This window comes from Malurus melanocephalus, unplaced genomic scaffold (assembly GCF_030028575.1).
Source record: "Malurus melanocephalus ecotype Western Australia unplaced genomic scaffold, MMel_1.1 scaffold_54, whole genome shotgun sequence".
NCBI classification, from domain to species: domain Eukaryota; kingdom Metazoa; phylum Chordata; class Aves; order Passeriformes; family Maluridae; genus Malurus; species Malurus melanocephalus.
In genome coordinates this window covers 357,079-367,749 of record NW_026623286.1, presented here as the reverse complement: position 1 = coordinate 367,749, position 10,671 = coordinate 357,079, and the positions used below count along the sequence as shown (strand labels likewise).

Sequence of the window (10,671 nt, the reverse complement as noted above, 5' to 3'; positions counted from 1 at the left end):
GGGGGCGAGGCGCGGCCTGCGCGGGGGCGGGAGGGGTGACCGTGGCCGAGCGCCGGCTGGGGTGGGCGGACGGGCGGGGAGGGAAGGGCGGTATTCCCCCGGAAAGGCGGGGATTCCCGAGCCTGCCGCCGGCGCCGAGCTAGTCTGTGTAAGCCCGAGGCAGCCAAGGCAGCAGCGCCGCTGCCAGGCCTCTCCASAGGCCGGCCGGCAGCAGAGCGCGTCCTCCCTCCTTTCCTCTTTGCCACCTGCATTCTCTCTCTCTCCCTTGCTCCGTGCCCCGGGAGCTGCCCCACACGGGAGCTGCGGCCCCACTCGAGCCGCAGGAGGCGGTGCTGGCCGCCCTCAGCCGGTACGCGGGGACAGTGCTGCGGTTGGCAGCCCCCRGTCACAAACCGACTACAGGCACACGCTGAGGGAATAAGGCCGCTCAGCCTCAACGGGTTCGTGGTCTTGTAGCTGTTGATCCTGAGCGTGTGGGTAAGAAATGCTACAGGGTAAAAGGTGCAGTCAAACATGTAAGCACCGTAGTGTATTTTGTCTGCCTATTACCGTTTTATCGCGTTCTTTTTCTGCCTGTGTTGTGGTTTTGAACTAACGGGCAGCTCATCGGTAATGCCTGCGGATAGATGTCACTYCCCATGGAGAAAGATCGGCCTGTGCTTTGCTCTTCTGTGCTTGAAGAGAGGCTGTCATAGCTCCTTTGCAGATGTCACTTGCTTTTCAGCTCAGTCAGAAGTTTTCAGGACCTTTTAGGAGTACACAAAAAGCAATCATGAATGCTGGTTTACAATTAAATCGAGTAATCAGCTCCAGTTAAGAAAACAGAAAGAATCTGATCGTTCTTTCTTGGTGGATAACACAAGTATTTCTGCTAGTGTGTCTGACCTGGGAATTAGCWTTATTGTTATGCTTGTATTGGTTTCCCTCGAAGGGCTTATCCATTTTGCTCCCTTGTCTGATACTGCTGTTATGGTGACACAGTTTTTCCRTAATTTTGATTTGTTTGTTAAAGCTTTTCTTCCTTTTTCCTGCTAAGAGAAATAAAAAGTTAAACGGTTTGTTTTACAGAGAAATCTGGAATCTGAAGTGGTTTTGGCTCTTTTGTTTATATGGAGGATTTAGGGTTTGTGTTTATTTCAGTTTAACATGTTCATGGCTTTCAGCAGAGGGACACATGTTGATAGTGCAGCTTTTGAGTAGTGGATACTTATGAAAACCTGGGCCTAAGCCATTTATTTGTCTGAAGTTGTTCAGACAACAACTGTGGTAGAACAATAGAAAAGTTAGAATAGTTTTCTTTTCCTAGTTCATGGTTCTATAAATGAAAGGGTGTGGGGTGGTTTTCCATCAGTTTGTATAAGGAAGATAGGGATATTCTAGATTCAATTATCCAAGGACTAAAGCTGCATATTTCTTTCCTTATTAGCTTGTCATATAGAATATGAACATTTTACTTGATGGGAAGGACGTCAAGAATCTGTTTTATTAATATGAGAAATATGTAGTTTGTAATTATTTAAGGTTTAACTTTAATTCCGTTTTACTTGTGCTTACTTTAAACAGCAGYTACAATATTCTTCAGATGTGAAGAGCAGGACCGTTTGGTTTATTAATTTGAGAAATGCAGGAACTCTGAGTGACCCAAGGTAAAATGTATTTCAAAATATTCATGAAAATATCAGATCTATATTTCAAAATAACTTATATACATATTAAGACGACTAAACTAATGCAATGTTGATGTGATATAAAGGACAACTACTTTGTAACTAAAAGCATTTTGTGTGAATTTGGGAAGTCACTTAGGAAATGAGTAGCTAAATGCATGTGTCTAGCACCATTTCACGTATGCCAGAGGATGTGAAATTTCTGCTTATTCTGAGGGAATGTGACACAGCATCTGTCAGAGACTTCTCCCCTTCTGATGCAGCAGCTGGAGGTACACACAATCCTTCATCGTATGTCTGAAATGGCTCTTGCCTTTAAGTGCTTGAAGTGCACGCTGAACCAGTACATGAATCCTGCCCGATCCTAAGGCTTTCTGTTCTCTGTGCCCTGAGACATTTTTGTGGTGTCCTTCACATAAGTGGCGTAGAGCCTATTTCAGTAACTGGATAAAGAGAAACTTAAAAAAAATGTTCTATATTACTAACTGATAGATATTATATATTCAGCCCAGAGTAAGATTTATTGCTGTAAGTGTTAGCAAAAACTGAGATTATTTTATTGTCTGTTGGCAGAGATACCTGTCTACACATGCAATTAAAAGCTGACATTTATACACMTTGAAGAACTTATGTGATTTAATTACATTTGGTTAATTAAACTGATCTAGACTTTGTTCCACTAAAGAGGAAGGCAGAAGCAGTCTCAAAGGTGCTGTAAGCCTTACATAATAGCCACAAGGGTGCTTTGAGACTCTCTGGAGAAGACTGTAATTCGTAAGTGTTAATTTATAAGCACACTTTAAATAATATSTAATTACTAGTGTTGGTAATTCCAGTTGAGAAGGCAAATGCTGTTCATAAACATGGCACATGATACTCATGTTTCTAAACTGCTTATGCCTACAGCAAGTTTTGTACGAACGAATGACGTATATTTCTAAACAGGAGATGTTTTTGTCTCTATTTGTAGAGTYTAAAATGAAGTAAATACTTACACAAAGTCCTTTTATGAAAATGTCTTACTTTTAAGACTAACTGGGAGTTAGTATATCTRAGGAAATAAGTACATTTTCCTCAGTTAAGAGATCTCTAATACCTATTAATTTAAAAATTCCACATTCTTTTATAAGGTGGATTGTTATCCACACCACCWTAAGAAAAATGACTGCTTGTTTTGTATGATCATTTCATGGTTACTGTATCATATAAAGTCACAGTGTTTGGATGTTCTTATTATCAGTAAAATGCAATCTTCCATGCTTTTCCTCCTAATTACGGACTTCTTTATTATTTGCAGCTCTTTAGATGAGACCACTTACGAAAGATTGGCTGAGGAAACACTGGACTCCTTAGCAGATTTCTTTGAGGACCTGACAGATAAGCCTTTTACCCCAGAAGATTATGATGTATCTTTAGGGGTATGTTTTTAAACATTATACTACCACTGTAATTATTGATGGGGGGGTTTCTGTTATTTGAGGGAGAATTTTAAATTTGTTAGTGCTAACCCTTGAAATACAGAGACTTCTTACAGCTATATATTTCATTGATAGAGGCAACAATTCTGGTAAAAAGTAACACATACTGTTGTATCATGTTGTTTCATGCTTAGATGAAGAGATACTATAGAATAATAAATGAGCAGAAGGGGAGACAGAAACTGTTTTCTAATTTCACACTGGTCTATAAATTTTCCTAAACAGTCATTGACATTGGCATAGCAATCAGTTCCCTTCTGGTGAATACTAGAACAGTAGGCCTACATGGCCTGCTAGAACTAGGACAGGGCTATATGCCACAGTACATGACATGCAACTATTGAAGCAGTTTCTGTCATTGCCCTGAATGCAGAGAAGAACCATTTGTCTTGACCAGGTAGCTTATGTTTGCTCTGGCTTTACTGATGGCAGCCTGCGGTAGAGATAAACAACAAGAGAATGCAGTCTTTGCAGAGGTTGTTGCAGAAGTGAGACCAGAGGATACACAGGSAGAAGGCTATTGTCACTGGAGTCATTGCATGGCTGGAGCCTTCAGTAGTCAGCCACTCAAATTCTTTTACAGTAGTGACAGACTTGTTCATTTTAGGGAATTTACTAGTTTTTATATAAGTGCAGTTCTGGAAGTTGTCTGTGTTAYAGCCCTCAACATGACTTGAAGAGGAGTGTGGTGTCTCTCTACACTACTTTCTSTTACACAGGTCTTTCATTACTGCATTTTTTGAGGTCACACAGCTACTGCTCCCTCTTCTCTTACCACAAAGAGATTGGCACTGGCCATGTCAGTTAAGGTTTTATGCTCAAGAATGTTGAATCAGATGGTTTGGGTTGCACTGTGCAAAATACAAAACCAGTCCAAAACCCTGTAGATTTGGACTTGCTTTGGATGTAGCTTTGTCATCATAATGTTCATTSTTTATTTCTGATAACTAGGATRTAAACTAATACACTATTAGTAGCTKTCTGTTAGCAAATACTATTTGTTGTTTTAATTAAGTATGTAAATACAGTACAGCTAATTACTTTCCTGGTAAAAAACATTGTTTAACCATTACWCTTTTGTATGTGTTAGGACACCAGCACCTATTAGCCTGATATAACTAGCTCAGGACAAAAATTAGCAATGGTTAAAATTTACCACTTTATTCTTAGACACTTCATTATGTTAAGCTGATGAGTCATCCTATGTCATAATTTTTTTCTCTGTTGGATTATGTTTGATACTGAYTTTTGATACTTTTGTGAAGCTCAAAAGGTAATACTTTCACATCTTAATTTTTATCAGTGGTCCTTTGTTATATAGATTGTATGATGACCATAATACGCTGTCGTTTCTGTTAAACGCAGAAAAGTTGCATAGCCCAAGTTCTAATTCCAAACAAACAGGGTCAGTGCTGCAGGAAACCACAAGGTGGCGAACGTGATAAAAGAATGKTGTGCCGGTTGTAAACTTGATTGCTTTGTGCAATTTATACCTTCATGTTCAGGAAAAAAAATACCTTTAGAAAATATTTTTGTTACCAGGAACTAGCAAACATGCATCCAGTAGTACGAAACACAGACACTAGTATTTCCTAAAATATGGTAAAAGTACCTTGCAATTTAAGTTCTTAAAAACTCAACTTTTATTTTCTGGTATTTTAGAAATATTGGAAAATGTATGAGGAAGTGTTTTCAACACAGCAGTAAAGGTTAACCTCTATTTACTTTGCAATGATAGGGCAACAGTAATTTATAACAGCTGACACGTGTAAAATAATAGTATAAATTTTTGTTAACTCTTTGAAAACCTATTTACTTACCATGTTTCTGTAGCATATAGCRTAACATTGTGCTGAATACTTAATATGGCATTAAAAAGCACACAGAAGAATGCTGAAACGTGTGTATCATAATGCAGGCCTAATCTCCCATCCTGCTGTTATTCTGCTGTATTTCTACAATTCTAAGAGCACTGAAATATGGAAAACTTGAAATTCTGACACACAGAGAAGTAGCTTGTTCTTGTTCTTCTCTGCATTATACCAATATCTAACAACTGGCAGGACAACCTGATAGCACTTTTAACCAGGAGACCCTTTTATTTTTATTRTATTGATCACAGATGTAAATCCATTAACATGCACAGAAACAGTAGGGGAACTAAGGTAAAAAATCAGATCCTGAGAATATTATGTTATGCCTAATGATACTTGAGATATATCAGAAATGGGTAACAATGAGTTACTTCATAGGAGAAGAAARCTTTGAGTTGTTGCTTGTGCTACAGAATGTGTTTGCAGGAAGTAGATACTTAGACATGAAAGTRTTTTTTACCCATAATGAGTTTCTATACATGGCAAATAGTCCTAGCAATGATAGGTAGCTCTAGCAGTATTTTCTGACTAAAGCATGAAAAGTATGATRCCCTTTAAAGAAGTTTCATTGTGCTATAAGGGCCTTCAGTATTTGAGATACTGCAAACTAAATAAATTATCTCAATCATCTCATTCCATTCTGTAGAAATGTTTCCCTTTTTAATTAGTATAATTCAGATCATCTTTAGATTGACTCCAGTCCAAGTGCTGTTGTTTATTCACTGTTAAAGTCAGAACAGAAAATGTTTTAGTCAGTTATGACTAATGTGAATCATGTYGTCAGTAAGAAATGTGAGCAAGAAAGAGAAAATAAATGCTCAGTAGAATAATGGTCGAAAGGTGCATAACTAAAGCAAAACCAGACCTAATAGGGTTTAGAACTGGAACATTTCTGAGGCATKAATCAGAATTATCAAGAAAAAGAGAAGTGTTTATTTCTTGTTAAAYTGTTGAGTTACTTAAGAAAAGTAAGGTAAAATTGCATGGCTCAGAAATCTAGCAATAACGTGTAAAGCTTCTTGACTTTGAAYCACACCAATTCTGCATTGTTTATTAATAGAAAAAAAGTTGATACTGGATGATGTTTTAATCATTGCAAAATGAATTGCAATGGTCTGGTCCTTTCAAGATGCCAGGTCCAAGCTCAAATGTATTACTTAATTAGTGCCATCGTGAATGGTACAAACACAGTAAAATCAAATCCTGACCAGACGGTTTAAAGTCTAGATCAGATGCAAAGATATGCAGGTTGTGCTAGGTATTAATAAAAGTTTTTAATATGTAATGATCATTCTTCCGTGCTGTTATTGTTTGGGAGTGGTTGAGAATGCGATAGAGATAYGTAAGTTTCTGGCACTGCAGATGAATTGTTGTCAAAGTAATAGGATGAAATTTTTTTATTTCTCTCTCCTTTTTTTAAGAGTGGAGTCCTAACAGTTAAATTGGGTGGAGACATGGGAACRTATGTAATCAATAAGCAAACACCAAACCGCCAGATTTGGCTGTCCTCACCCACCAGGTATGTTGTGTGTAAGTTAGTTACGTAATATCTGCAGACTGGGTGGAAATGTACTTCCCTCTTTTTAGAGCATGGCACAATCATGTAATACCCTTTTCATAAGTAACCCTTCTACTCTCTATATTCTCAAAATGTGCTATAATCTAAATGTCCCATGATGGTTTGGTATGGGTCTTTGGAGCACACTGCGGTATGTTGGTATACCTAAATCAATACAAGAAACGTGTAACACAGAATTTTCATTCACTGTTCTAGCCCAAAACCACTGTCTGTAGRARTATAGACTACTCATAGGAAAAATAACCAGCAATGATTAAAAAGAAACAAACAAAGCTTCTGTTGGAAAAAGAGTTGATGATGATGTCATGATCTAAACCTCTCTTTGTGTTTAAACAGGGTGGCTCCTTCCCTTTAAAGCTTGTGGGATTTCCTGCTTTTTATGTTTATGTTTGCCCACACTGGTTGTTTTTGTCAAGTGTCTGTACTTCACAGGAGCCATAGCTAGCTGCTTCCTCTGCCTTTTCTAATGTTGTGTTTCGATCCATTCCAGGTTTTCTGGTTGGTTTCAGCAGGGAGGGCAGCCAGATAATTGGGAAAATGTTGTAGCTGCCTCCCCCAAAATCTGTATTCTTTGCCACTATCCCTGKAAAAGGACCCAGGAAGCTAATTATTACTTGTAAAGAAAACAGCTTACAAGATTTTTGTGTCACTAACACATGGGCTTCATCTATTTATGAAAATCAAAATTCAAATAATTCCTGTCTGTTGAGCTCTAATTGAGCTAAGACATTCATGCTTCAGAATACAGAGTATGAAAGTTGAGAAAAAAAGGGTTTTTTTTTTCCTTTTTATTCTCCCTTAACTGGTATTATGATAAGCAGTGGTATTTCCTGGAATATGATGTTATGTATTCACTTACTTCCTAGCTTCTGAAAGGGAACTCCAGAAAATACTGTATGATCTGGACTAGCATCTTCTTAACTGCAATGTGCTGGGAAGTGAAAGAAGCAAATGTTGCTGTCAGTAATCACTTGYATTGAATGTTTTGGGGCATTTTTACAGTAAATGTTGATCCTGAGTCGTTTAAGAACATATCCTGGGGKAGACAAATTTCTCAAGAAGTGAGAGACATTTTCTTTGGCCTTCTGTTTGCTATTGACTATCTATGCACCTAAGTTGACAAAGAAAGGGCATGAAGGGATGTGTGCAACTTGCCAGCAGTATGATTACAGAGCTTTCATGTAGTGCTGACTGAAAAGGCTTTTCAACCTTACATAGTCTTTCTTAGCAATACATTATTGTGATATTTTAATTATTTTCTCTCACAGTTGAAAAATGTATGCAGACTTTCCATGAGAAATATATTTAATCTATATTTAACTTCATAGGCATTCTATAGAATTCAGCAGATCTTTGCTTAAAATACTAATTTAAAAGTCACATTTAGCATTTGGACATTCAGAGAGCTATGAAGGTGTTTAATATGATAACTTTATCACTGATATTTACTGCSTGACATTTAAAACCAGTTCAGATAAATACATCTTCTTTTGTCATTGATGAAGTGGTCTGTCTTAGCCTGATTTTTATGAATGACAGGMTCCCATTCCACCATTCTCTAGATGCAGGAGAGTATAAACATATGCTTGTGCCGCAAAGGCCAAATGAGAAATACTAAGTATTGGACGACGTAATTCTGGACGACATAATTCTGATTCAAATTGATACCACTTCTGATATAGCCAGTGAGATTTCGTGAAAGTCATTTGGATTTGTGCTTGTTTTTGTAACTTCTCACACACTGATTTGTGGTTAGAAAGTTCTTCATTTGACTRTTGTGAGTAATTTAGGATATTGAAGGTTCAGAATAGTGTTTATGCTTGTAGAGAGAGAACCCACAGATTGYGCTTATGTATATATACGATAGTCTGTTTTCTAGCAGACTTTGCATGTTGACTTTTTGAGTTCCAGGACATATGTCCTACAAAATCAGGGGTTTATCTATTTATCCCAGATAACGATTTCATTCCTTCCTATTTTTTTAGCTTGGTTTGATGTTAGCAGCAGTGAGTACCTTTCAGTTATTCTCCTATTTCACATGTGGAAAACTTAAGTGGATAGCAAGGTTTGGAATGGAACCTAGGTGTTCAGGTTTTTTTCTTGACAGTTAGTGTAGGCCTGGAAAAATCAAGCCAGGAACAATATGACAGGGGAGAGAAAAATAGCATTTTAAGTATAAATCTCCCCCATACCAATGTATTTGCTTTCAGGTGCTAAATTATTTTGTTAAATATAGAAATAAACTATTTGTGCTTTGCTGTGCTTAGAATATCTGCAAGAACTAATCAATGGCATTATTGAGCATTATGCAAATACCCCTTGTGATATTTGTGTGCAAGCAAAATACATGCGGGAGGGAAGRGATGAAGGAAGAAATTGTGGGGAAATCTGTGGCAAAAGCAGGAAGAGAAAGTGCTTGTCTCCCCTGGGAGTGACTGATGTATCTTGTCACCTTTCAGATATATCTGTTTGATGGCTCAGTAGTTCCTGACATATCAGGCCTTTTCTGCTCCACTTACTGAGACTGCCCACCAGCCGTTCCCCATGCTATCTGTTCCTGGGCACTCTCTGGCATATATTATACATGCACACTTCCAGCAGGTCTCCTGAAATAATCTGTACTTACACAGATGTACAGAGTGTGTGATGTTTTGTTGTGTTGTTTTGTTTTTTTTCTAGTGGGCCCAAGCGCTATGACTGGACTGGACGGAATTGGGTGTATTCTCATGACAGAGTATCTCTTCATGAACTACTATCAAAGGAGTTTTCAACAGCTTTAAAAACTAAATTGGATTTGTCCTGCTTAATATATTCTGGGAAAGAAGATACTTGATTATACTCTACCTCATGGGAGTTAAAAGACTTTAACCTCAAGGCAAGGCCTTTCTTGTGCTGAAGTACCTGAGCTTAACTCTTTTGGGGTTTTTGGCATCWATATGTTGTGGAACAAAAATGAATATAATATATTTTTTCGCTAGTGCTCAGTCTTTGGATTTCTGTGTCGCTGTTTGAMTGTGTGTCCATGTAGTACAGGTGGTTGAGGTCGCCCATCCTGTCACGTCATTTCTTGCTCTCTTTCTGCAGAAGTAAGGCCTGAATTCTTAGTGTTTATAGACTTGTTTGCATATAAGGACTGACCCACCTGGTGACTTCTGACCGGCACAGAAACACTGAACTTTTCTTGGTGAGACATTCACCCGAAACAAAAAATGCCTGTGAGTTGCGCTACCATAAATTGTGGTACTGTAAATATATTGCCTCTAAATTTGTGGCTGTTGTAAGTAACACATCATATTGAACATGTCATAATGCATGTAGTGACAGTTTTATCTTTTAGTATTGCCGAACTTGCTATTTTCTCCAATTATARTTTGTTTTACATTGGGATTTATTTTTTAGCTAAACTTTAAATTAYGTAGAGATTTGATGCGGCTCTAAGCATGATACGGAACTAAAAAGGCTAGTATGTGAAGTTTAAGCCGTTCAGCAATATCTCTGCAAACATTTCATTCTGTTACTGAGCATTTCTCTTTCTCTACCCTTTTATTCTTCAAAGAGTAAAATACCTACTTTTTTTGAGCTGAGCAAAATTAAGTTCAGGGTAGCAAAGATTTGCACTAGTTTTATTCTGCTGTGTTTCTTAAGTAGTTGTAGATTATGTTTTTACCACCGTGATGCAGCAAGGCTCCTCCTGGCACTGTGCTGATGTAGAAATTTTGTAGAACCAAGTATGGTTCTTAGGCTGATGAAGCTATCTTAGTCAGGCTGTTAAAAGTATGAAGGAAATAAATTATATGCTCCAGATCTTAAAACAAAAATATTTAAAAGAAATCATGATCAGCAACACTTCAACATTTGTACTTTCGTTGTATTGCCACTTGCAGGTTTTAAGTGCCTATGAAAAGGAAGGACAAAGTTGTTGACTGATGCATGAAATTATACCATACTCTTGTGAATTGTGTGAAAAGGTGTTACGTGCAAAATATTTTTCTTCTTGGTTTCTCTGACACTRTGGTTAGTTTGGCATGGTTCTGTAGCTAATTTGACATGTATGATTGATTTTGTCATTGAAA

The 10,671-nt window shown here is 37.7% G+C and overlaps 1 protein-coding gene across 1 annotated transcript; it reads left to right on the top strand.

Annotated features, from left to right (window-relative positions):
• Positions 1-772: 772 nt before the first annotated feature.
• On the top strand, positions 773-9,472 carry FXN (frataxin). Its single transcript, XM_057365585.1, has 5 exons — positions 773-799; positions 1,564-1,646; positions 2,965-3,085; positions 6,441-6,538; positions 9,278-9,472. Exons 1-5 carry the CDS (start codon positions 773-775, stop codon positions 9,429-9,431), a joined length of 483 nt encoding a protein of 160 aa, XP_057221568.1. The 3' UTR covers positions 9,432-9,472.
• The last annotated feature ends 1,199 nt before the right edge of the window (positions 9,473-10,671 follow it).